Raw genomic sequence first — 25,836 nt, forward strand, 5'->3', positions numbered from 1 at the left:
CGCCCGCCTCCTGTCCCCCCAAAACAGTACTTCTGTCGTCAGGATTCAACCTCAAAGCCACCATAGAACAAAGCACAGAGGCCCACTTCCCAGCCCAATCTCAGGTGGCAGCGTTTGTTTCTGGGCTGGCCTGCTCCAGGCTCCTGCTCTCAAAGAAGCATGACCAAGTAAGAAAGTATTTCTCAGATGGGGTCGGTGACAGGGACATCGTGCTCATGTGGGGAGGGGCATATGATGACCTACTGGCTAGAGCCCGCTCCGAAGCGCAATTAGGAAGAAAACAATACTCAGGACACACAAATAGTTTGCTTTATTCATAAGTCAATGTGTTACCAAACTGATTTAATCGCCTGGGCAAATGAGACCAGACACGCAAAGATTGTAAAAAACATTTGGAGTGGGGGAAGAAGGGAAGAAAAGACCCGGCAGTTCCTGGGGAGGTGGCCCCAGCACCACCTGGTTGCTTCTTGGGAAGGAAAGCATCCCAGACGTACAGCAAAGGGCTCTGGAGCTGCTGCCCAAGCCTTTGCTAGTGTGGGAGAGTCGCTTGTGGGGTGAGAGAAACTTGGGCAGCAAAATCTGCACTGAGCTTCTTCATGACGTCTCCGTGGCTCAGCCCCTTCTGCGAGTGCTTAGCAGAGCCGTAGTTTTCTTTCACAAACTTTGCAAACGGCGTGAGCGGTGCTTTCGCTGGTGTGCCATCTTTGCGCGTGGGCTGGCACAGCACAAACTGCCCCTTGCAAAGGGCACAGACATAGCGCTGGGTGTCCAGAGACTTGGAGTGGCGCCCAATCCTGGAAAGCAAAAACACAGGAGGCGGCCTGAGGGAGCAGCAGACGGGCGGGCGCAGGAGGCGGCCGTAAGCAACACCCACTAACTGGCAGCCGGATTCAGCAAGAGGCCACATGGCCAGCACTCCTGATGCCCAACTGGAAGCCCACCCATACACATGAAAAGATCTTGAAGATCAGAGCCCAAAGCAGGCACACAATAAGCCAATCTGGACACATTCAGTGGTTGGTCAACAGAAGCCCTTCTTGAAAAAGCAAGGCCAACTCTTCCCCTGGAACTATGAGTTGTGAGCAGGCCTGGCTAGTTTCTCTGGGTAGGGAGGCCCCAAAGAGGGAGCCAATTTCAAGCTGGTCCCTGGACCAGTTGCCACCCAGCTGTGTCCAAGACAGCAGGCCTCAGCAGGCTGCTTTCAACCTTGAGGCCAAGAATCTCCCCGATGATTCCCAGGAAGACAAATTCTGCAGCCACCATGACACGTGCTTATCTACTGTCCTCCTGCAGGATCCCCAAATGATGTTACTCCTCCTGCAGAGTATTAGGGAGACCGTCATCCGGGCCAAGCTCTGGCCTTGGGTTTATATGAGCGATGGAGAAGGCAGTGAGAAGAGAGGCAGAGGACTTTTGGGGTTCTGGCACCCCTTTTATTTTGCTACAATGACTCCCACCCTGGGAGGTCTATGATTCTATGAGGTGCCCATGCCCTCCTCACTGGGCACCTTAGCCTGGCACTTAAGGCAGAGTCTTTAAGTTAGGCATCTGGTGAGGATGGGCTTTGTTTCACCTTGTACTGAATGTCAGATGAGCCTGTGGAATCTGGCCAAAGGGGCGCATCCTGTTCTCCTCAGTCCCAGAAGCAGGACCTGAGCACAGCAGCAGCAGCAGCAAATCTCCCCACTTGTGATTCCCAACAGAGTATTTACTGCCTCCGACAGGGGAGGGAGAACAGAGCTTTTAGTCTCCATGTAAGTCTCCATGTATTCGACTTGTCCTCCTTTGAAGCCACCCAAGGTAGCGGCTGCCATTACTTCTTGTGGGAATGAATTCCACAAACTATGTGCCATGTGAAGAAATGCTTTCTTTTGCCTGTCCTGAATCTTCCCATGTCCTTGGATGTCCACGGGTTCTAGAGTTATGAGAGGGAGAAGAGCTTTTCCCTCTCCACTTTCTGCCAGCGGGGGCTTCCCTGGGGGGCATCTGGGCTGGCTTCTGTGGGATGAGGAGGGTGGCCTGGAAGGACCCCCTTGGCCTGACCCAGCAGCCACAGGGCTCTCCTTCAGCTCTTGAGCCCTCGTTCCCCTTGATCCTCACCACGGAGACCAAGCTGATGTAGAACTCAACTCAAGGGCTGAGCAGGGCAGAGCTCAAGAGTGAAGACGGCTCTTCCTGGGGGCCAGGAGGCAGCCCCACACTCCCACTTCCCTCACAAGGCACTGGCTGCAAAATCCGATATACCTGGATATCTTCCAAACTTCATTCCAAAAGCTGAAGTGAGGGGCAGGATGGGTGGGGTCTGACCACCTTCTGTGGGGTTAGCCCACAAAACCATGAGGGCTTACAGGATCAGGGCCCTGGAAAGCTGGAGATTCTTAGAGTCACTAGCAGATGCAGAGACTCTTAGAACAGGACAAGGGTCTCACTCCGGACTAGCTGCAATAGCTGAGCCGGGATCGGGGTTAAAATCACCCAACGCACCCCGGGGCTCAAATGCCTCACCAGGAACAGGCCCCGATCCTCACTCACGTGTTTTTGCACCGGCAGCACTCATAGGTGAACTTGTACTTGATCTCATAGTTGTGGCATCGCGACACCACTGGGAGCTCTGGGTGGACCACAGCCGACTTCTTTGCATATAAGCGCCAAAAGCGGCCGTGGCCGTCTCGGACCCCGTGGATCAGCCAGGCAGCTGCGTGGCACAGTTCGTGGATCAGAGTGTCCCGAAGTCGATCTGCGCAAGACAGGAGAGTCATGGAGCAAGGAGACCTGATTCCAGTTGATGCGCAGGCGCACATGCACCAGGCTCACCACCAGGGCTGGCTCCACAGTTTCCCCCGCATCAGAATTTTTGCATAACACACAGAGACATGATTTGCGATATATAGTCAGATCAAGAATTATGAAACCAATATCACAAAATGGACTTCAAACCGGTTTTGGATGATATATCAATATATCGCCTAACCCACTCACCACCTTCCCACACCTTGAGTGACTCTTCTTCCCTTGCACTGCCCTTCCTTGAAGAAGCCTATCCAGGAGACCAGAAAACCAGCAGGGCAAGGGAAGACAGGCTGCATCTGCCTTGCAAATTTGCCTGCTTCCAGCAAGCCACGCTTGGTCAAGGTCTGTTAATACATTGTGACCCCTGGTGTCTTGATTTACAGCATGGCATTAACGCTAAACTAGAGTTTACAAAGAGGAATGTTTGGGATAATGCCCCAAGCCAGTAATCAAGACACGTCCTCTACTATGGTGGGTTGCAGGATGTGGCCTGGTGGCCTGGGATAAGGCCCCACCCTTACTGAAATCAAGCAAATCTGAGCCTGATCAGTGCCTGGATGGGTGACAGCCTGGGAGCCACATAGACACGCCCCCCCCCCGGGCTCCAGGGTTGAAGAAAGGTGGGATTTGGATGCAAGGAAATAAAAACAATACCACCAGTCTCCCCTCTACTTCTTCAGCCTCAAAGCTCCTTTCTGAATCTGTGCGCTGCCATCCAAACAAAGAATTGGCCTTGCAGCAACTCAGCAGAGCCTCAGGACCCCAGGAAGACCCCTTCCCCCCACTTGCCTGCAGAGTCACAGACTTTCTCTGACAGCATTATCCGGGCATAGCGCTGCCCCTCAGGGCCCTTCAGCTGGCCACTCACGCAGCACCCGGCGGTTTTCCGCATCTTTTTGTTCCAGACAATCTCCATATTCTCTGGCAACTGAAAGGACAAGGGGGAGAAGCAGCTTAGCTCCTACCCGGTCCTGGAGCTGCACTCCTGACTTCTGAGCTGAGGGCCAGGCTGGCCACAGACAAGGGGAGCCCGGCCGGCTGGCCAGCCTTTCACAACACTGTACCTTTTGCTCAAACACCGAACGGTTGTAGAACTCATAGAGGCTCTGGGCCAGCTCCCCCTTCCTTCTCCGGAAATTCTTAGAGTGCTGGGATTCTGGGTCGGACAGCTCTTGCAAGAAGCAGCCCTGCACCTGGCAGGAACTCCTGAGGAGGCAAAGACCCATGAGAGGGAAGGAAAGGGCAGCCCAGGCTCCGTCCATGAGACTCACCAGGGACTAGTCCAGAGGTTGCCAACCTTTCTGAGTCCATGGCTGCCTTGAGCAACCACATTTTTCTGCAGCTCCTGTGTGGAAGCCACTGACACTGGCGGCCGGATCCAGAACGTGCATCCCAGTCTGCAGGCTGCCAAGAGGAATGGAAGGCAGAGGGCATGACCTCAGGGAGGAGGTGCTGGGCTTGCTGGTTCTTCCAGGCTCGCCACTTCAGGCCAGGGCCGGCTGCTTTGCCAGAGTCCAAAGCTGGGAACAGAGGCATGAGCAGAAGATGAGCTCACCTCATCTGTGTCTGGTGGGACGGGGTGATGTCACCGAGCACCTTGCTCTTCGGAGCTCGCACAGAGATCGGCGTGGCCGGAAGAGGCAATCTGGGCCGCGTGGGAAGGGCACTCTCGCTCTTCACAGCCGGGCGGGTGCTTCCAAGGGGAGGCGGGACGTTTCTTCTCTCTACCAATCACAAGCCAAAGGTTTAGCACAGGCAGACAAGGCCCCAAGTGGAAGGCAGGGCAAAGCACATGGCCAAACAGCTTCACAAGCCCTTTCTGCTCCCCAATCAAGTGTCTGGCAGCGTAAAACACCTGCAGGGTCCAAGCAAAGGCCCACCTGGCCCAGCTACCCCGTCTCAAGCGCCTGCCCCTCGTGCAGAACCAAAACACTTCCGAGCCCTTCTCTGCTGCTCACTCCTGACATCCGCGATCAGGCAGGTTGGCTTCTCCTCTGGCAGGTTCTGCTCAGCCCTCGTGAGCAAGATCTGCCTCGACAGGCCTGACTGGGCTCCCTAAGCTTGCCTTAGCCCCCTCTAGCGCTAGCCCATGGCCACCCCCATATCCCGCAAGAGGGTCAGCGAACACCTTGTGTAAAGCAGCAGCAGCACTTCTGCCTGCCCTGAACCCTTCAGGTGACCCAGAGGACCCTTACGGGAGGCGGAGGAAGACAACTCCCCTGGACACTCAGCCCAGCCACGTCCCCTGTGGGGTGTAAAACACAGAGCAGTCAAATATAATATTCCTAGAGTGGAAATAAAAAGGCGGTTCTGGACCAGCCAGTCGGAACTTCCTGTTTCCTCCTGGGCTGGGACAAACGTCCTCTACATGTGACCAGAGGTGGGCATGACCTCACCTGTGCAGGTAACAAAACAGCACAGGGGAGGCAGCCATCTCTCTCTCTGACTCCATTCCTCGAGGAAGCAACATCTCCTTCCTGAGATGCTCTCTTGGCTTCCAGCCAAGAGAGGACAAAGGAACTATCTCCTTATGGAACAGATTCCACATATATATATTTTGTAAGCTAAGACTGCCTTCTGGGATCAATTTGTGAACAGGATGTGTGAGTAAACTATTTTTTACTTTTATATAAGACTATGTTGTGTCTATTCTTTTAAGAGGGAATAAAAGGGGATTTACCAGGAAACTTATTTTAGAGGCTTATACAAGCCTGGCAAACCTATCCGCTGTGAAAGTTTAAAAGGGGAATGTTACTCTGCTAAATTATAGAACTTGTTAACACAAGCTGGGAAGGATATAAGCAATATATCCTCTCCTGTTTCTCTGAACATTCCCACATCCCCCACACCATATGGCGCTTTATCAGGGCCCTTGGCAAACCCCAACCTCTTCTGACCCAAGTCACCAGTCCAACGAACATCAGCCAGTTCCCCGTTTCCACACACTTCTGAAGCCAACAGTCCTCAGGACCAGGACTGTGCTAACATTACTTAAAATGAGGATATTTCTAATTATACGACAGTTTGAAGATGACTGAGGGTGAGGGGAATAGTCCTGCAGATTGTTTTCAAGCTCAGGGAGAATGTACTCATGGAGGACGCTTATTCACGGCTCCAGTACGGAGAGCCTCGCAAGCAAAGAGATGTGCAACCCGCCACCTGTGGACACCTGCCCCAAGCAGCAGGCGATCCAGCCAGAGATGATTTCTCACAGGTACCTTGGGGGGGGGGAGAGGGGAGTCCAGTCTAGCTGGCTCTCGCTCTTCTCCCTCATACAGAAATGAAGCTTCTTTGCTGCCTCCCTTTCCCCTCAAGCTCCCACTTTCCACAAGGCAAATAAGGTCCTACAGCTGCAGTTTCAGGAAATCTCCCCCTTTGCCCTGCACCCCCCCAAAGGTGTTAAGTGGGTGCTGAGGACCCGGCCTGCCTTCACTCTCCTTCCCGAGAAAGACTGAGGGGCCCCAGCCTTTCCTCAACAGTCCAGGAAATCTCTTTTGAAAAATAACATTACGTCTGCACAAAACACTTCCTCACTTTCTTTCCCCCAACCAAACTGAGGGCCAAAACTACAGTGATCTCTGAATTGTGGCCATGGGGTTTGAGGGTGGGAGGACCCTGGAAGCCCCCTCCTCCTAACCCCCCTCCTGGCCCAGGACTCTTCCAGGGTGAGGGGGGAGCAGCGCTGCCTCTTACCGGAGGTGCCCGTGGGGTCTGCCGCTGGTGCCTTCCTTGCAGAAAGGACCATCTTCTGCTTCAGGCGCACCAGGAGGCTGTCCATCTCCTCGTCAGAGGTGTCAGATCCCAGCACAGCGCTTGCTCTCGCCTCTTGGCTCTGGGCGGTGCCTCCAGACTGATCCGTGCAGCAACGCCTTTCCCCCTCGCGCAAGGGAGAGTCGGGGCTGCCCCTGCGAGCGACAGGGCGTGGCAAGCTCCTCCAGGTCCACTTTGGGGCCTGGCATGCTCGTCTGGGCTGCTGGGGGTTCCCTGGGGTGCCTTTGGCAAAGACGGAGTCGTCGTCGTCGTCATCGTCATCGTCGCTGTCGGTCTCGCTGAACACAAGGGGAGGCAGAAACGAGGCAGAGGGAACAGCCCCATTTCCAGGCGTCCCAGGCACCTCTTGCGCCTGAGCAGACCGCGGCCCTGCAAGTCAGCAAAAAACATTTCACAGGCGCTTCTTGGTTTTGTATTTTGTAAGGTTCTACGTATCGTTTATGACTACTTTTGTTGTGTTGGAGTCACATACTTTTTTATGTTGTAAGCTGCCTTGAGCAAGGTTTGAACTGTGGAAGGGTGGCATGCAAATAAAATCACAGCAAGGTGAGTGCCCCCAACCATCTCGTATCGCCCCGACATGGGGCCCAAATTCCTGCACTCCTGTGGGGTGAAAGGAGGCCACCAACTGCTCCCCAGGTTCAGAGCTCCACAGGGTCCCAGGGAGGGAGAAGGCTTATTGCGTGGGCCACATCAGCCCAGCTGAGATGGCAAAACACAGCCTGGAAGGGGGGGGGGAGAAAACAGGCCATTTTGAAGTGGGAACCCCCCCCCACACACACACCCGGATGCTACTCTGCCCCCTGGACAAACGCATGGATGACATGCCTTGGACCAGGACAGCTCACCCAGCCTCCTCCAACTGGCAGCAGGATCTTTCCATTATCACTTGCCTTTTTTGCCAGATCCATATTTGCTTGTGAGGTACCTGAAGAAATCATCCTTGGAATCGTCCAATCTGGGACACAAGAGACAAAGGCAGCAGCGTCAGAAGGCAAAGAAGGATGCAGAATAAGTCTTTGGTCTTGCTTGTGGAATATACAGTAAGCCCACAACTTACACAAGGGTTGCATTCCAGGATCATGCCTGAAGACAAAATCTTGTATAGTCCAAACACATACTGGGCTGAGTGGTGGGTGGGGTTGCCAAAGTCTTTTTTCCTGGATGCCCACCTCCTCTCTATTTATCTATCTATCTACCTATCTTATTTATTTATTTATTTATTTATTTATTTATTTATGCCAAGGGCATGAATCTGAACACACACAAGTTAAAGGTGTGTAAGTTGTGGGCTTATGTAATTCAAATAAACATGCCAAGTCAGAGCTCTACTCACTTTCAGGCAGCTGAAACGATTTCCAATTCACTGTTTGAAAAAACCCAGCCCAGCCCTCCCCCCTTTGGCAGAACCCACCTGCTCTGTGTCCTTGGAACGCAGCATGTTGCAGGTCTGGGGGTCTTCATTCTAGATAAAACTAAGTCAAAACCATGAAAGGGGGAGAAACGTCACTTTTTTGTTTCCTGAAATCTGTTCTTCTAAAGCCCACAAAGGTGGCAGCTTCAAAAACTAGCCAGCGTTGAAATGAAACCAGGGATGAAGGATCAAACTGGGTCCACATTCAAGGGGCTCAGATGCCAGCATGAAGCTGCTCCCAGCAGAATGACCTCAAAGGAGACGCTGAACGTTCCGCTGAAGAAACCTGATTTTGGGATTCTTCTGGCTGTTTATATACGGTGTTTTTAAGCAGGGCTCTGGGGCACCCAGGAGGACCCACCAGAGATGAGTCACAGGTTAAACTGTCAGGCTCACTCGCCTTTACAGACGGGCTCCTCCTCCTCCCATCCATTGACCCGAAATTAGTCAGAAGCAGGTGGCAGGTTGCTGCTGAGCCGCCCCACCCCCCGTCCTGATGCTACACACAGAGCCTGCCCTCCTGAGGTGCTGGGGTGGCATCCCACCAAGTCCTACTCAGAGGTTGTGCTGCGTTTCAATGTTAGGTGGCATCTGTTACGGAGCTCAAGGGAAAGGGAATCTGCCTGCCTGGCAAAGGGCTTCACCCCAGAAGCTGCGGAACAGAAGAAACCTTTGGCCCAGAGACTCTGGTCCATGGCAGAAACAGGACCGACTGTCAGGGAAGAAATGCTTTTCGGTGGGTGAGAAGAGATGCTGACAGTGCAGCAGTCTGAAGAAAACACAAGCCTCCCTGCACCCCAATAAAGCTGGGGACCAGGTTAACCCCAAAGGCAACAGAAGAACCAATTTTAGTTGAGAGCAAAAGCGTAATGGAAAGGGAACCTAACAGTACATAGGAAAAGGTTTCTGGGTTGGTGCAACCTGGAGAAAGAGGGTAACTCCTTCTCCAGGCTTCACTTCTCTGAAGTCTCTCAGCCCCACTCACCCCACAGAGTGTTTGTTGTGGGGGAGGAAGGGAAAGGAGATTGTTAGCCGCTTTGAGACTCCTTCGGGTAGTGATAAAGCAGGATATCAAATCCAAACTCCTCTTCTTCTTCTCTTTTCTACACAAGTAGCTTTTTCTGAGGGTTTTTTTGTGCTATAACTTATCTTTAGACCCACTGAGGAAATTAGCTTTTACTTACAGTTTTCAAACTCGTCATCGCTGCCTGAGCTCGTGGAGCTGAAAAGCAGACAACAATAAAAGGAAAGTGGCTAGCCATTGCACAGCCATATTCTAAATGCACAGAAAGAAGCTTTGATCAAAAGTCTTCACTGCAGTGGCATATGGCAGGGAGCACACAATGTTCTGACATTTACAATTTAGGATGGGAGACTGGCTGCTTTTCAATTGGTTCACTCTGAAGTGCTCTGGTGGATGGCTCTCTCCTCAGCACTGGGAGCAAGTCTCTCAGAGCCTGCATGTTCGGTGCGGCCTCAGAACTCAATGCCGCTGCCTGGCTGTGTTGGAAGTCAAAAGGCTGTTTGAATTTACAGCCAGATGAAGGAAACACCAAGCGTGGAAACTGAAGTATACAGCCTCATGCATGGCCTGGAGAAAGGGGGCAGAGGAAGGTTCTTCTCCCTCTCTCGCATCCCTAGGACTCTGGGCCCTCCAAGGAAGCTGAATATTGGAAGATTCTTCACACAGCACAGTTAAACTCTGGAACTCCCTGCCACAGGAGGCAGTGGTGGCCACCAGCCTAGATGGCTTTAAAAGAGGATTGGACAAATTCATGGAGCAAGAGAGGGCTATCAGTGGCTATGAGCCACAATGATGATGCTCTGCTTCCATTGTTGGAGCAGCGATGCTTCCGAATACCAGTTGCTGGGAATCACCAATGGGGAGAGGGCTCTTGGGTTCTGCCCAGGGGCATCTGGGGGGCCACTGGGAGAAGAGGGGTGCTAAACCAGGTGGGCCCTTTGGCCTGGAGTAGCAGCTCTTCTCGTGTTCCTGGTGTTCATCTTCAACACGGAAAGGCAAGAATGAGAGTGAAATTACTCCGGGGTTGTTTCCAGGGTTGGCAAACATGTTTTATTCACAATTCCAGTTCCCTTCAGAAGAGCATCTATATATGTCTTCATGCCACTGAACACTATTTACTTAAAAGATTTAAAGGCGTCAAAAAGGGGTTAAAACACATAAATGTCATTATGTTTCAGTTTCTTTTTCTACTTTTTATTGGGTTGTTGCAACATAAAATAAGACACCCCAGGCTAACGCAGGCAATGGAATTTGGGCACTATCTCCAAAAGAACATCCAAATAACATAATAAATGTAATCTTTTTTAAGTTAATCTGTGCTATCAATGTGCTTAACCCTTTCAATGCTGTTGATTACTTGCTTCTAGCGACTTTTCTTGATGAGTTTAGCATTTCTCCTGCGCCACGTCGAGGCGTTCCCCCCCCCCCCCGCTATTTCTATTCTGCCGAAGGGGCCGGCCTCTCTCGCGGAAGAAAGGGGCCCGGGCGCTACTTACGCCGCGCTCCTCCTCGGCCGCCGGGCTTCTTCGGCGGAGACCCCTCGCCGCGCCATCGGGCCGAGCGGGGAAGCCGGGCGAGAGAGAGAGAGAGACCGAGGCGAGGGGGGCAGGCGAGGCAGCGGGGGAAGAGCGGGCGGCGGGCCGAGCGGGGAGAAGCAGCCCGGCGGGAGGGAGCCTCGTGCGCGTCGCTCTCGCCGCCCCCGCTTTGAATTTCCCGCCTGGGCGCGCGGGGATGACGCACTTCCGGAGTCTCGGTCCCCGTCGCCCCACGGGTTCTTTCCGGTCCCCCCCCCCGCGGAGCCGGAGGAGTCGCTCCGGGAGGGGCGGAGGCGGGCGGAGAGAGGCCGGGCGGCGTCCCGGGAGCTGTGGCCTTGCCGGGGCTGGACTGGATGGCCTCTGGGGTCCCCTCGGGGCGGGGCTTCTCCCTCGCTGCTCCGGGCCTCCGCCTGAGAAGGGGCGAGGGGGTTGGAAAGGGGGGCGAGCAGATGGGGGGACCCTTCCGGGAGGAGATCGCCAGAGAAAGTGCTTCCCCTTCCCCCGCGGACGGGCAGGCGAGCCTGATCCCTCGTGGGACTTACGTCTAAGCTCAACCAGCTCAGGGCCCCACTCTCCTGGGACCCCCCTCAAAAAAAAGGAGGGGAACCGGGTGTACATTTCCAAAATACAAGATAAAAAACAAATCAAATCAAGCCTTCATACAGCAACAGTGTTTTATGTTGTGTCAGCTCCTATGATGCAAGTCGGGGGCCCCGCCTGCTAGCCTCTCCCTCAAATATCACTGCTTCACTCCTTTCTATATGTAGGGTAGGGACAAGGGTGGCACTTTGGTCTAAACCACTGAGCCGAAGGCATGCCAGTCAGAAGGTCGTGGTTCAAATGCCCGCAACGGAGTGAGCTCGCATTGCCCTGTCCCAGCTCCTGAGAACCTAGCAGTTCGAAAGCACAAAGTGCAAGTAGATAAATAGGTACCGCTCCGGCGGGAAGGTAAATGGCGTTTCCGTGCGCTGCTCTGGTTTGCCAAAAGCGGCTTAGTCCTGCTGGCCACATGACCCAGAAGCTGTCTGGGGACAAACACTGGCTCCTTCAGCCAGTAAAGTGAGATGAGCGCCACAACCCCAGTCGTCCACGACAGGACCTAACGGTCAGGGGGCCCCTTTACCTTTACCTATATATAGGGTGCCTCCATTCTGCATGGACTGGTTGCCTGGCAACATGTGCAAATGGCTTGAGATGCCTGTTAGGTCCATCAATGACCATAGAGCATATATTCAACACAAAAAACAGTGACAATTTGTTGTTGACAAAGGACAGCTGGACATAGAAAGGGCCCCATTACCTTCAGGAACTGAGGGCAGCATCAAACCTCAATCCGGCCCTGGCTGTGCCCCCCCCCCATGGGAACTTCCACATTTTAAAATGGTTTGCATTTTTTTGCTGTACACCACCCTGTTGTTTTATGGCAGAGCAACATAGAAATGCATTACATAACTAAAAAGGAAGGCGGTCTAAGCTGTCTTGCTCTCACATCCTTCAGTTTGCTTCGATGGGTGTTTGGTTCTTGGGCTGACTGCTTGTCCCTGCCGAGCCGCAAGAAGCCTTTCTCAAGTCTCAAGGGACACCCGGAGGGGAGGGGAGTCTGGCATTTCTTTTTACTGTGAGGGGTACTTCCTCTAGAAAGGGGCATGGCCTCAGGCCCATTTGCATATGAAAACTCCCCAATGCATATGAAAACTCTTGGCAAAAGAAAGACCACTTAGATGTTTATTATTTTCCATAACAAGTGCAAGTGTGGGAGTTGTGTTTGGCGTAACATTGTGCACAGTCCTTCCAGCGCTCCTATGCACCCGCCTCTCCTGCAGGGGGGTCTGGGGTGGCTGCTTCGCTCCTTTCCATCAGATGGCCAAGACGCCCCTCAGCGGCTCTAGTCAGGGCTTGGGCCCGGTTCGTTTCTTCACGGCCCCCTCCAGCAGAGGGGATTCCCTTCAGTGCAGAAACCCGGTCCAGACTGCCAGAGAGGCCAGGGCAGCTGCTCAGAGATGCGCCAGGGGGAAGGCAGGAGACCCTCTCCGGTCCTGGAGTCCGTTGCTTCCCTCACCCATAGCTGTGGGGGCTGCTGGGGTTCATGGGGGCCGATTCCTGGAGTCCCAACTGGCCCTTCAGAAGCCAGAGCCGATGGCTCAAGTTCTGCACTTGGCAGGTGCCCAAGGCGCAGCCGACACGCATCAGCTGCGCACGGTGCAGGCGGGGGGCTGCCTGGCGCTTTGGACGAGGGGCTGGAGTCCACGGGAGCCGGTGCTGGGGGGGGCTGCCGGGCTGCTGGGGATCCAGTCTGCGCCTGGGGAGGACGGAGAGGTGAAGCCGGCTTCCTGGCATCACCACGGGAGACTTCCAGGCCGGCCACATTCTGGCCGTCTTGTCCGAAAGCTCTTCTGTCATCGGCCTCTTCTGCAGCCAGGCTGGTGGGTGGCTTCTGGCCCAGGGCTTCCTGCAACGAGAGGATGGAAGAGGTGCCATGAGCCCTCGCCCTCCGCTGGCAGCAGGAGGGAAAGAGGCATGTTGGAGCAGGAGCACAAATACTTGCAGGAGCCGGGCTCACGGAGCAGCCACAGCCTGTTTATAGGGGGATCAAAGCCACCTTTCCCCCACCTGCCTGTGTGGTCCCTGGGGGTGCAGGGGCCACACCTACTTCTGCACTGCCCAGGCCCAGAGCTGGCATGTGCCCTCGCAGGGCTGGCTCAGGGAATGCTGCTTGAAACGGCTTGGCTGCCCTTGCCCAGAAACTGCGCTCACAATTCTCTCTCATGGAGGAGGAGTGCTCGTCACAGGTGAGTCTGCCTCTCCATGGGATGGTCCAGGCGGGGTGAGAGTGAGGCCTGTCAGAGCAGAAGAAGCACAGACAAAGGCCCAGCCTGACTCAAGAAGAGGGCTCTGTGGGGGAGGCTGCAGATCTGGGTCAGCATATTTGGGTGGGTGTGCAGCGCAGCCTCTCGGGGAGAGAAACCTGTGGGTTCCCACTATGGTGCCAGGCCCAATTCAAAGTACCCGTGGTTACCTTCCAACCCCTAAACAGCTTGTCAGATGCTCACCTGGAGGCACGCATGGGCATCTCCAGGACCTGGCTAGCCCTGAAAGTCAGCAAGGAAGACCCCACTGCCAGAGCCTCCCGTCAGGTGCATCAGTTTGGCACTTGACACGTGAGACAGGGTCAAAGAAGGGCAAGCCTCGCACCCCAGGCAAATTTTCCTGTAGCCCAAAGGAATCTCCGTCTCCACAACCCCACTGAGTTTCAGGGCTCTGGCTGGGGATTTCCCCCCCCCCCCACACACATCCTGACAGCAGCAACAATAAGGCACTTTGGGACATGCACTTTTTTGAGAATAGGCTGCCTGAGAAAGACCCTTTTGCCTCCAATGTCATAGACAAGAAAACCAGACTATTCCCTCCTAAAGTCCACTTTGCGCAGTGTGACTCGCTCTCCAGAATCCTGGCATAGGAGAACAGTCTTGGGTATCTTTCTGGGAGAAACTGGTGTGAGGTCTGGTACTGGGAGTCAGAAAATATGACTTGGTCTTTGTGTGTGGAGCTTGTGCAGAGTGTGGGACGATGGGCACCCTTGCTGTGTGTGTGTGCATGCGCGCACATGTGTACACTTGTATAGCTGTGACTTGTGTCCCCTTCTCCCTGCTGTGTCCTTTTATGGCCAATAGACATGGCGGCCTCCCAGGCCATTGGAGATGGTTGCCATTCTCGGAGACAACTGTGGCTCTTCCACTCACTCCCATTTAAAAACTTCTGTATTTGTGTTTTCTCTCAGAATTAATTACTGTAATAGGAAGCCGCTTTTTAAAGGGCTCCCCCCCCCAATCCTCTCTGTGGGGGACCCAGATCCTGAATGAGATCGCGGGAGAGGAGAAGCAGGGGCAGAGCCCTCTTTTGGGTGAGGAGATGAGCTCCCAATCCAGGGACAGGTCCCCCTGCCCACGTCCTGTTGGGAACTTTGGAAGCTGCCGAATAACAAGTCAGAGCCCTGCTCCATCTGGTTCAGTACTGTCCGCACTGACTGGCAGCAGCTCTCCAGGGTTTCAGGCAAGGTCCATGCGCAGCCCTTGCGCCTTTGCGGATTGCATGTGGAGCGGGTGCTCTGTCCCTGAACTATGGCCCTGCTCAGATCAATGTGGCAAGAAGTCAGCTGGGGCAGAAGGAATATTTTACATATTTAAATGAAGCAACATTTAATTGCTTGAAACTGGTAGACTTCAACCTTGGCTTTTGCTTTTGACAGATGCTTGTTAAAAGCTCAGCTCTTGGCCTTTGTAACTGAGCAGAGGCAGACCTGCCTGGCTGGCCATCCTCATAGGAAGAAGCTGCTTCCTTGACGGTGGTTCCAGGAAGGGCAGCCCCCCACCTCTGGGCAGGACACAGCAAGGGGGGGGTCATCTCTTGAGGGCCATGCTCTGCACCAGCCGTGAAGAGACTCGTGAGCTGAGCCCAGAAGCTCCCTCTAACCCCAGCAGTCCCTCCTTGAGGACCTTGGCAGGCCTCTCCGTTTGGTCCCCGTGAGGCCAGGCCCCTCTGCCTTGGCTGCCTGGAGAGGCATCACGGCCAGCACGTCTCTCTGGGTGGCGGCAACCGTCTCTTCCAGACCACAAGAGAAACTATGTGTGGCCTAGCCCTGACGCAACCTGCTGAGCCACCTTTTCCATTTGAGAAGCGGGATGGGGCGGGGGGGGGGAGAGAATGAATGAGGAGAGAGCATGTGTCAGGTTGGGGCATGGAGAAGGATGTCAGCTTCCTTCTACCAGGGAAGAGGAACTGGTCTGGAGGAGGGAAGGAGGCGGGAGAGACTGGGAGATGGCCAGAGGGAAGGAGCAGGGCGGGAGGCGGGGAGGAGCGCAGGCAAGGCAAGGGAGCTGTACCTGCCACAGGACACGTACGCTTGGCAGGCAGGCAGCAAGGAGGGAGCGGAGGCCAGCTGCATCAAAGGCCCGTAGCCCACACACAGGCCAGGTTCAAAAGCCTCTCTCCAAACCGTCACCACAGTTTCAGGTAACAGGACATGAGGAGCTGCCTCTCCCCTCCACAAGTGAGGGCGCCTGGCACAGCTGCAGCTGGGTGTGATGACTGCCTGGCTCTGCAGAGGCCTTGGTCCTCTGGCCTGTGGGGCGTGTGTGTGTGTGAGAGAGATGTTTGCTTCTGCAAATGCAGCCTAGGATTGCATCAGCTTTTTGAGCTGACACATCACACAACCGGCTTCTCTTCGGTTTGGGAGCCACTAAGACCCCGAGATCGTTTCTGCACACTTGGTTTCCCCATCTTATGCCTCTGATTCTTTGCACAGAGGTGGTTTTAGGGTAGCGCAACTGGTTCTGCCCCACTGGGTGTTGGCGCCACAGGGGGCTCCGCAACAATGATGTAGAATGGAGCGGGAGAGACGGGGGCGCCAAATTTTATTGTTGCACCACTGAAATTTGAGAGCCCAAGAGCCGTCCCTACTTTGCACCTACTTGCAGGACTCTACATTTATCACTGTAGGTTTTCATTCTGTTGGTTTCAGCCCAGTCTTCCAGCCTGTCAAGATCTTTTGAACCCTTACTCTGTTTTCCGAGGTCCTCATCCCCTTCCCAGCTTGACATCAGCATCCTCCAGACTCCAAGTAATCTAAAGGAATGCTGAGCAGGACAGCTCAAGACTCCCAGCCGGCCGACACAGAGCCACTCATTGTGGGCACTCAGTGGGCACAGCTGCTCAGCCAGTTTTAGATCCACCACAAAGGAGTGTTGTCCAGCCTCTATTTTACCTACTTGCCAACAAGATAACGTGGGAGACTTTGTCAAATGTTTTGCTGAAATCAAGGTATACTATGTTCATTGAAGATAAAGCAACTAGACTAGTCACTCTAGACAAAATGACAGGAGGGAAGGTAGGTCTTGCAAGCCATACAGTTGATCAACCCATTCTGGCTCCTAGTCATCCCGCCCGGAAACCAATGTCCCCACTGGAACAGGAGACGTGTGGATCCAGAATTAGTCTCCACAGTCACTTACAGACTCATTGTTAAAACCGTTTTTATGGAAGACCATCTTACACGGCTACAAGTGATCGCCGAAGAAGAAGAAAGATTTTCTAGATGGCCACAGACTGACCTCTTACTCATCTTGTATTGACCATTCAGTATTTTTTGGAGATGCTCCCCTCTTCCCTTTTGAAGACAGACAACATTTGCCCACCTCCAGACATAAACACCCACACCTTCCTTACCCACCCACCCACCCACCCACGGGGGGGGGGGAGAGAGAGAGAGAGAGAGAGAGAGAGAGAGAGAGAGAGAGAGAGAGAGAGGTGATTCATTCCTTGTTTTAGTCACAACCAAATATGATTTTTAAACTGCTGACCATGACTTTGGTAATTGTTTTGGATTTAAAAAAAACACCTATATTGTAAGCCATCCTGTGTGGCAAAGCAGGGTGATATAAATACTCTGCTCAAACAAGCCTGTCTGCCAGCTCCCTGTCCTCTGCAGCCCTTCCACTCATCCTGGGCGTTAACCCTCCTGACACCATCCTCCCAGGTGTGAAATGTCTCCGCTGCCTGAGATGTCCCCCTGCTTTGCTCATTGCAGTTCCTACTCTCTCATCTGCCCTCTGCCCAGTACTTCCTTGTTGCTTAGCCTTGAATCAGCCTCGATGGAAACTGCCCTGGTACTCTGGGCAGATTCCATCTGCCACAAATGAGCATTTCCTGCCATCCCTGGATGGGGTGCGGGCAAAGCAGCATCTCTTGCCATTAGCTTGAATAGGAAAAATGCCGCAGGAGCTGATGCAACAGCCGGAAGCCTGTAGGGGAGCCACAAACCTAAGCCAAAAATCATAATTTGCACTTTGCAGTAGGTGCCTCAATAAAAGTTTTTCTTTCAGCTGGGAAGACTCCAGTTCCAATCTCTGCTTGGCTGTGCTGACCCTGAACCAGTCTCTCTCCCTTAGGCTGTTCTGTTTCACAGGACAGTTGGTACGATGTGGGTCTCCCTGGAGGAAGGGCAGGTGGGGCTGTATTTCATTCCCCATCCTGCTCTGCCATTGAGGGCTGAAACCAAAGACAACAGTTGCATCACAGCTGAATGCTGGGCAAACACAGCAGGAGGCAGGAGGCGCTTGTGGGGACCACAGCCTTCTCTTGCATAGGGAGCTGTTCCAGCCGCCTTCATGGAAGCCTTGCTTGCTTTTCCATCTCCAGGCTCCCAACGCTGCATGGCTGAGGGGAGGAATTGTTCCGCTGGGCTCCCATTCATCCCCTGGGCTTCCACCTGCTGCTCACCCCCTTTAGCACTGGAGCAGGGGCTAGAGGGACCAGAGAAGATGCTGGCATACTGCCCAGCGGTGGTCCCAAGCAAACAGCTGGATGCCCCCATCCCCTGGCTCACAGACAGAGGAGGGAGCAAGACACAGAAGCCAGCCCCCCCATGCCTTGCCCCCTACCCCCATCCTCTGAGCAGAACTCGTGGGCTGCAGTGGTCAAAGGTCTGCAGGGTCTCCCCCCCCCCACTGTGTCAACACACTGCCTGGAGCTGCATTTTCAACAGCAGCAGAAGAGCCTTGGGGAGACCCCCCAGTCCTTGGCCGAAAACCCTCCATCCTTCTCTGCAGGGACTGGCAGCCTGCCCACTGCCCAGCGGGAGAGCCAACAGCTCTAGTCCACAGCGCAGCCAGGAGCGTGCCCAGCCCTCCTGCTCCAAGCTCTGCTGAGCCCAAACGATGCCCGCTGAACCCCTGCCTGCCCTTCCGCTGCCTTGGCTCAGGGGCAACTCCGTTCAGGTTCACTTCCCCTCAGCCATCCGATGGTCAGGTGATGAGCCAGACATCCACCCCTTCGGCCTGAACCCTCACCCACTCAGCTGCTCCCGGCCTGGCTGACAGAAACACTCTGACTGCCCAGGTGCTTGGAGTTGAAGCATCCAAAGGTGGCAAGTCATGCCACACTCACATGCCCCCCCCCCACAGTTGCCAGCTGTGCAGTCAGCAACTTCTGAGGACCCAGACACTCACAGCAGGGATCGATTTCCTCACAGCAGGGATCAGTTCTCTCTCTCCTGTACTTGTGTTAAGGCCCAGCTCGCCCAAACCCATTTTCTCTCTCATGTGCCCCCTCCCTGCATGTCTCGTTTGCGCACCCACCCCCTTTTCACAGAGAGGTATCCCAATCAGTGTATAGCTTGGCTTGCTTCCTTGAGCCGCCCTCTCTCTTAGCAGGCAGGCATTTTCCCAGGCAACATATTCACTTGTATATAGAATTTATTTGACAACATTTATATACTGCTTCATTGTCAACGGAACCCCTAGGCAAGTGTGTGCACGTATGTGCCTGCCTGTATGTGCGCTCTGTGTTTGTGGGGCTACTAGAGAACTTCCTTTGCCAAACCTTTTCACAAATGGGAGCTCTACACTAGTTCAATTCCTTGCTAAAGGGGACACATCCCCCTGCTTGGATGACAGAGAGGACGTCTTCATCATGGCGCAATGGGCCAGTGCGTCTGGCTGTTAACCAGAAGGTTAGTGGTTCAAGCCCACCTAGGGATGGCTGTGGGCAGGATTCCTGCATTGCGAGGGGTTGGACTAGATGACCCTCGGGACCCTTCCAACTCCACAGTCCCAGGGTTCTAGGATGGTTACTGCTGCTTTATCATGGCTTCTATCTCATCTGCTCCTTGCCTGTTTTCTGGAGATGATGATTTATTAAATTTGTATGCCTCCCCAAACCCGCAGGTCTCAGGGCTGTTACAACCGCCTAGCGAAGGTTTGCCTCCATCTGCTGTCGCAGAGCTTGAAAGGAGATCCTCGCAGGGCTGAAGCGGGTGGCAGGCTGGCACCCCCATTCCAGCCCAGGGCAGAAGCGCAGCCCCCAAAATCCAGGGGAAGGGTATTCCTTCCTTCCCATCTGAGCATATTTGGGGGTATCCCGACCATCACCCCCGTTTTAGGCGAGAGATCCGGGCTGATGTGTGGAAAGCAAGGGGTGGGGGGGCGAGCAAAGGGTCTTTCTTTAGGCTGGTCCCAACCGGCGCAATCCGATTCTCCCAAGAGTAACTCTTGGAGCCCCCCCAACTCCCTGCCCCATGCAAAGCGCTCCACCGCGGCAGCTCCCGGACACGTTCGGCCATGGCGGGGGTCTTTCCTCTGCCTGAGAAAGAAACCGGCTTCTCGGGCCGGTCCCTGGAACTCCCTTCCACTGGACTGCACGCCCCTCCCGGAGGGCAAAGAGGGATTCCGCCCCAGCTGGCAGGGGCGAGGGAGGGGCATAGCTGTCAACGTTTCCCTTTTCTTAAGGGAAATTCCCTTATTCCGAATAGGATTCCTCGCAAGTAAAGGGAAAAGTTGACAGCTCAGCGGCTCCCCACACGCCCCACCACACTCTCTGCAAGGGGACATGAAATGGGGGTGAGCGGACGGGCCTCTCCGCTCTGCTTTGAGGCGGCCTCCGTCGGGGCAGGGCTCCTGGTCACCTCCCGGCCCCATTTCAGGCACCAAAACACCCACCCCACCCCCACCCCACGGCTGCCGACCTTCGCCCTCCCTGGAGGGGACGGAGCAGGAGGAGAGTTCTCCGACTGGCGGACGGGGACTCACCGGGGCGACAGCGGCTGGATGCGCCCCGATGGGGCGGGCGAGGCGCCCGGCAGGTGAAGGAGCAGCGCGAGGAGCGGGAGGAGGAGGAGGAGGCGACAGCGGCTGATGCAAGCGGGCTCCTGGCGCAGCTGGCGCTTCATGGCGGCGCGGGGGGCGGCGGAGAGGGCTTCAGGGCGCGAGGACCCGTTGGGGGGCGCTACCTCGCAGGGGAGCCGCTTGGCTGCGGTGCCGTAAAAGGTAAAGGTATGCAATTCTGGCTGGTGGAGCTGGGCTGCCCGTTCCTTCGGAGCGGAGAGAGTGTCCCGGGAATCCTCGACGGTGAGCTGGACTCTCCTGGACGGCTCCGGCCCGGGCACCTCCAGGACATATGACCCCCCGCAGCAGCAGCAGCAGCAAACTGCCTCCCCACGCCGTCTGTCGCGGCTTAAATACCAGCCTCCCGGCCCCTGGGCGCTGCCCGGGCTGGCCAAGCCTCTGGAGGCTCCTTCCGCGACGGGGCGGGGCATCCAAGACCGCCACTGACTGGCTGGGGCTGCCCGGGAGAACGGGATGGCCGTCCGGGGTCACACCTCCCCCAAGCTCCCACGGGCCGCCCTTGGTCTCTCTGCGCTGACGACCCCCTCCCCGCCGCGGGCTCGAGGGGAGTCGCAGAAACCGGGGAGAATCCCCCGTCGGGCGCGCCTTCGGGTTTCCTGCCTGCAGGGCCCGCGCCGCCCACTAGAGGGCGCCTGGACTCCAGGGCTGGCCAGGGATTTGGTCGCCTCGTCCGAAGAGACAAGCCGCAGCGGAGGGACTCCTGGCCGGGGGTCTGCGCGGCTCATTTCTTCCCCAAGAGCCCCCCATCCTAGCCGGTAGCCCCTCTGCGCAGGCAGGCAGGCAGGCAGGCGCCCCGCTCCCCACCCCACTTAGTGGCCCGGCCTGCCCCTTCCGGAGCGAGGGAGCTCTTTGGACTGGTCCCCGTCTCCGCAAAGCACACCTGCCTGCCTGCCTGCCCCACACCTGAGGCCAGGTTTCCAAGGGATGACGGGGTGGGGCGGGGTGGGAGTCTTGCTGGCGCTTTGGATTAGCTGACCGGTGGGGAGATCGCGCAAGGGAAAGGGGGCGCAGCTGGCCCCCCCCCCAGCAGGGCTTGCGGTCACCGTGAAGCAGCTGGCAAAGATGAAATGGGTCCTCGCCCTCCTGTCAGAGGGGCTGCCGAGGATGCGGGAGCTGAAGATCCAGCCCACGGCCAGATCCAGTTCCCTCCCCCGCCCCGCCCTCTGGCTTGGTCCTGTGTATATTCTCTTTTGCAAATGAAAACTAGCTTGGCTCTTCTGGTCACATCAGCATTAAAAAAAATGATTTCTTTGCAATTCGTGACCTCTCCATTTGAAAATCACTTGGGAGGCTTCTCAGCTAAGTGTCCTCTCAGCAGCTCAATCCAGGGATCCAGAGTTATCTTTAAGAGGATCTCCAAAATTAGGTTAACAGGAGCTCTGCTTGGGCACAGAATGACCCCTGGGGACTGGCAGATCCAGGGCGGGATTCCTGCCAAGGAGGCCAACTCCACACACACAGACTCCATGGGCACAGGAGAGGTGGGCGGGTTCCATACACAGAATGGGGCAGCATTAATAATAATAATAATAATAATAATAATAATAATAATAATAACAATAATAATATTACTTCCCTCACTCCCTGTCTGGCCACACTTAGGGCCAAGGACTGGGATGGGGTTGCTGAGTCCCAGGATGTTAAACTCCCCCAGGAAGAGGAATTAGGATGAGAAGCCAGGAGGCAGAGGGGTGGGAGGGAAGCAACTGTCCACAAGGCCCAGCAGTCTTACCATCGGAAGGCTGAAACCAGCAATTCCTAGACATTTTTCAGCCACCCGGCCCCTGGTTCCATAAAGGTATTCCTTGTGCCCCCTCCTACAAAAAGCAATATTCAGAATAGCGGTTTGCATGACCCAGGAAGAGAGCAGCACAACAGAATTCAAAACAGTAGCAGTTAATTGCACATTTATTCAAAATCCAATTAAAGTTACATAGTTTAATTAATTTGACAAAACTGATGAACTTGATCCAGTAATAGATGCTTCTCAAAGCCTGATGGTCATTTATACCTCCAGCCCCCCATCACCCCCTGACAACCCCCTGGGGAATCCCAGTGGGTGGTACCAACCACCCTGGGAACCACTGGGCTAAACCATCTCATTTCTTCTGCCTTTTTGTCCAGGTTCAGACTCTTTTCTCTCTTCCTTTCTGTGGGAAAGAGAAATTAAGGAGAACCAGAAACCAACAGGAGGCAAAAGGAGGACATTTTGACACCCGGTGGTCAAGAAGGTGATAATCCTGCCTTTGTGGGGATAAGCTAGTGGAGGGGCGTCTTGTGGCTTCTGTTTTTTAAACCACCCTTAAGAAGACAGTTTCCCCCTTTGCCTCTGAAGACCTGGTGATCCCACTTGGGGGGGGGGCGTCCACAAACCCTGCGAGGAGCCTCAGTGCCTCCTTGCCCAGAGTCAGGTACTGGCAGGAGGGGGGGGGAGCGGAGCCGGAGTCTGACTCAGGGAAGAGGCAGGTCAGGCAAAGGAGGGACCAGGGGCTTCCCCACCCTCTCCTGCCCCACTGTCCCCCAAAACCAGTGGGAAGAGCAGAGGCAGCTTCCAGGCAAGCAGAGGTGGGGGAAGATAAATAAGGAGGTGGAGGAGAGGGAATGGCTTCCTGCTGCTGCCAATGAAGGATGTCAAGGAAATAATTTGTTGGAAGCTGACAAGAGTGGCATCATCATCATCCTCATCATCTGCTCCACAGAGTGAGGTATAGCTGCCTAGACACAAGGCTGGTTTGCGTGGGGATTCAGGGCAGTGGAAACTGCTGTGTCAGCTTTGACAATAGTCAACTGCCTTCCGTGTGCATTCCTTAGGCTGGGGAGGGCTCTTGACACCCAGGCATGCAGGAGGTGATCCCGGGGCAAGACTGGATCGTAGAATCATAGAATTGTAGAGTTGGAAGAGACCTCAAGGGTCATCCAGTCCAATCCCCTGCAATGCACAATGTCTTTGAACTGTAAGGCTCCTGGGGCAGGGACCTCGCTTTGTGTTGTCCTTCTATAGGACACGGTTGGTGCTTTAGAGTTCAAAGCAGAAGGACCAAGCATGGGCAGAGCCAGGATGTAGGTTGGGGTGGCAGGCTTTATGTTGGGGGGGAGCAGAACCAAGGGATCTGTGACATAATTGGTCGGTTAGTATTTTTATTGATTTACTTGATTTAGGGGGCCAGCTGCCCCTCCCTGCCCCCCGGCTGTGCCCATGGGACCAAGGGCAGTCACAGTCTCCAAGAGAAGGGAGAGCTGGTGCTGTGGGCATCCGTGGGTGGGCACTTCTTCCACCACCTGGGCACCCAGAGCCCCCACTGGTGAAGCGGGGTGTGTGTGTCAATGTCTCGACTTGAAGGTGCTGCTAGAGCTGGCTTCCGGTGTGTGTGGGGGGGGGGGTCCATGCAGGTAATGCCAGGGTCAGACAGGCAGCAAGCAAAGCCCAGGAGGTCTCTGGCCCTGAGCCCCATTTCTGGAGGCGGAGGCTGCCTGGCACCCACAGACCAGGGACCTGAGCCTGGCTGGCATCGTGAGCCTTCTGAAGGAGCAGGTGGCAGGAATCCACTCTGGGCTCCTGAAAGCTGTCCTGGTCAGCCAAATTGCTTTCTCAGACTCTGCTCTGGATTGAAGGGACTCTGAATACCTGAGGGAGGGAGGATTTGCCAAGGAAGCATCTCATTGGCAGAGGGGCCCCACCCCCAGCATCTGCCCCTGTTCAAGCGTATAGTTCTCTCCAGTCAAGAGAGGGCATTGCAGCTGCCCTCACCCAGAACAGGAGCAAGAGGTGTGATGAGGAATGCAACCTGAACCTTTTGCCAGCAAGGCTTATGCACAGTGCTGCGCCAAAGCCTGGAAATCTTTAGAAACAATAACCCATAATTTCCTCTGCTGATATAGGAAACCTGGGTCAGTTCCATGACTCACAGACTCAGGGGCCAATAAAAGAGGACCCCCTCAAGTTTCTGTATTGTTTCATGCAAGCAGGCTGCAGCAAAATTGCAGGAAGGCAGGCTCTTCTCCACAAGTTTCACTTCTTCAGAATCGCCAAATAACGTGTTTGCTTTTTCTAAATGAATGGACCTGTGAGGTCCAGGCTTGTGGCTGAACTGGGGTCACAGGCTAGACAGACCATGGGCCACACTTGAGCAGACTGCAAGCAAGTTTGCTGACCACAAGCCAGCCAAACACACCTCCGCCTTGGCTTTCAGTTCCTTGAAGGTGGATGTTTGCGGTGCAGAAGGAAGAGGATGAAGGCTGAGTGACAGGTTTCCTTTTGCAAGGAAGACGAAACACCAGTTTCCCTTGCACAAGACTCCAGAATGGAGAAGGCACCAGAAGGTGCAGCCCATCTCCCTCATGCAATGCAGGAGACATCCATCTGCCTATGGGGTGGGGAGGTCAGCCAGGAAAGGTCAGCCGTGGGTCCCAGGGGGCAGGTGGGGGGAAGGCAGAACTCCTTGGGCAGAAGGGGATGCAGGGGTGCCAGGAGGACGGGGCCAGCCCACGATCAGAGAGTGATGCTTCAGGCCTTTTTCCTAGCCATCTCGCTCACTAATTCTGACCCAAAGCAGAGAGGGGCTTTGTTTCTGCAAGTCAAGGGGGGCTTGAACCTTCTTTGGCTACACGCCAGCAGCAATTCCCATGGTTTGAGCTGGGAGAGAAGCGTGTGAGCTTTCTGAGGCTGTGTGGTGCCAAGTTCAGCTTATGAGGCCTTTCCCTGCAGAAAACCCGCCGCCGGCTCCCGTGTCTGGGAAGCAGCATGAAGCCTAGTCTGGACTGTACAGGCCTGGGATGAATAAATGCTGGGAGGTCCCTGTCCTTTGGCCCTCATCTGGCCAACCAAGCAGGGCTTGCTTTCCCGTCCAGCTTCTCTGCACCTCCAGGCCCAGATGCAAGTATGCTCACCCTCAGCCCAGGCCCTGTTCTGGCAAGTGGGCTGCAGAAGGAGAACATTTTCCTGGCATCTGGTGGGGCTAGATGTGGCCGGGCCGTGTCCGTAGGATGTGGAGAGGAAGCAACATGTATACCTTGTGTTTCACTGTGTTTCTTAACTGTTGTTGACACCACGGCAGGGGCGCCAACTTATAAAAAATATTGGGGGAGCCCGCGAAAGCTCATGAATAATAAATGAGCTCATGAATATGCAAATAAAGTGGCGCCGCCTCCTCGTGAGCGAATAGGGGAGAGCGTGCTGCGCCTATTAATCAGCTCCGAAGGAAATTGGGTGGAGCTTTTGCTCAGGAGGGAGGGCAGGAGGCATGCAGCCCGACCCTGTGCATTTTGGGCTGGGGGAGGGGCGGCGGTGGCGCTCTGCTGGAGGGGCGCCCGAGATTATTGGGGGGGCGGAGCCCCCCCAAACGAATTTTTGAGGGGGCTCGGGCCCCCTCAGGCCCTATGGAGTCGGCGCCTATGCACCACGGCCCCCAAATGTAATTATCCTGGCACCCGCTCTGTGTCTTAATCATCTTGCAGCTGTTGCCAAAGGATAATCTTCCTCTTAATACCAGACAGCGCACCCCAGTTGCCAGCTTTCATGTTTGGGAGAGGCTGACTCATATTTGTACCATCCAGATTCTGGGATTTGTAGCATCTGACAAGCTGCATTAGAACTGCCTTACTGGATCAGATCCGCTAGTGCCCACA

At 54.9% G+C, this 25,836-nt stretch overlaps 2 protein-coding genes across 2 annotated transcripts; both read right to left on the reverse strand.

Moving 5' to 3' along the window:
• Positions 1-287: 287 nt before the first annotated feature.
• LOC308457344 (germ cell nuclear acidic protein-like) lies at positions 288-10,637 on the reverse strand. Its single transcript, XM_080971092.1, has 10 exons — positions 10,496-10,637; positions 9,160-9,197; positions 7,976-8,036; positions 7,455-7,519; positions 6,484-6,930; positions 4,346-4,514; positions 3,855-3,996; positions 3,580-3,718; positions 2,533-2,737; positions 288-794 (listed from the first exon to the last, which is right to left on the reverse strand). Exons 1-10 carry the CDS (start codon positions 10,549-10,551, stop codon positions 530-532), a joined length of 1,587 nt encoding a protein of 528 aa, XP_080827218.1. The 5' UTR covers positions 10,552-10,637; the 3' UTR covers positions 288-529.
• Positions 10,638-12,245: 1,608 nt separating this feature from the next.
• Positions 12,246-20,621, reverse strand: ADM2 (adrenomedullin 2; the record flags this gene model as incomplete). The annotated part of the gene is made up of 2 exons (XM_080971971.1): positions 12,246-12,983; positions 20,116-20,621. The coding sequence occupies 2 exons, from the start codon at positions 20,619-20,621 to the stop codon at positions 12,590-12,592; spliced, it is 900 nt and encodes a 299-aa protein (XP_080828097.1). The 3' UTR covers positions 12,246-12,589.
• Positions 20,622-25,836: the final 5,215 nt, after the last annotated feature.

Source organism: Podarcis pityusensis, assembly GCF_964106645.2.
Source record: "Podarcis pityusensis genome assembly, chromosome: 10".
NCBI classification, from domain to species: Eukaryota; Metazoa; Chordata; class Lepidosauria; order Squamata; family Lacertidae; genus Podarcis; species Podarcis pityusensis.

Coding starts and splice junctions, on each gene's coding strand:
- LOC308457344 (XM_080971092.1), bottom strand. CDS start 10,551: ATGGCGCGGCGAGGGGTCTCCGCCGAAGAAGCCCGGCGGCCGAGGAGG. Junction 3,997..4,345: donor TCCCACCAGACACAGATGAG/GTGAGCTCATCT, acceptor TTGCCTCCTCAG/GAGTTCCTGCCAGGTGCAGG. Junction 3,719..3,854: donor GTTCGGTGTTTGAGCAAAAG/GTACAGTGTTGT, acceptor TTGTCCTTTCAG/TTGCCAGAGAATATGGAGAT.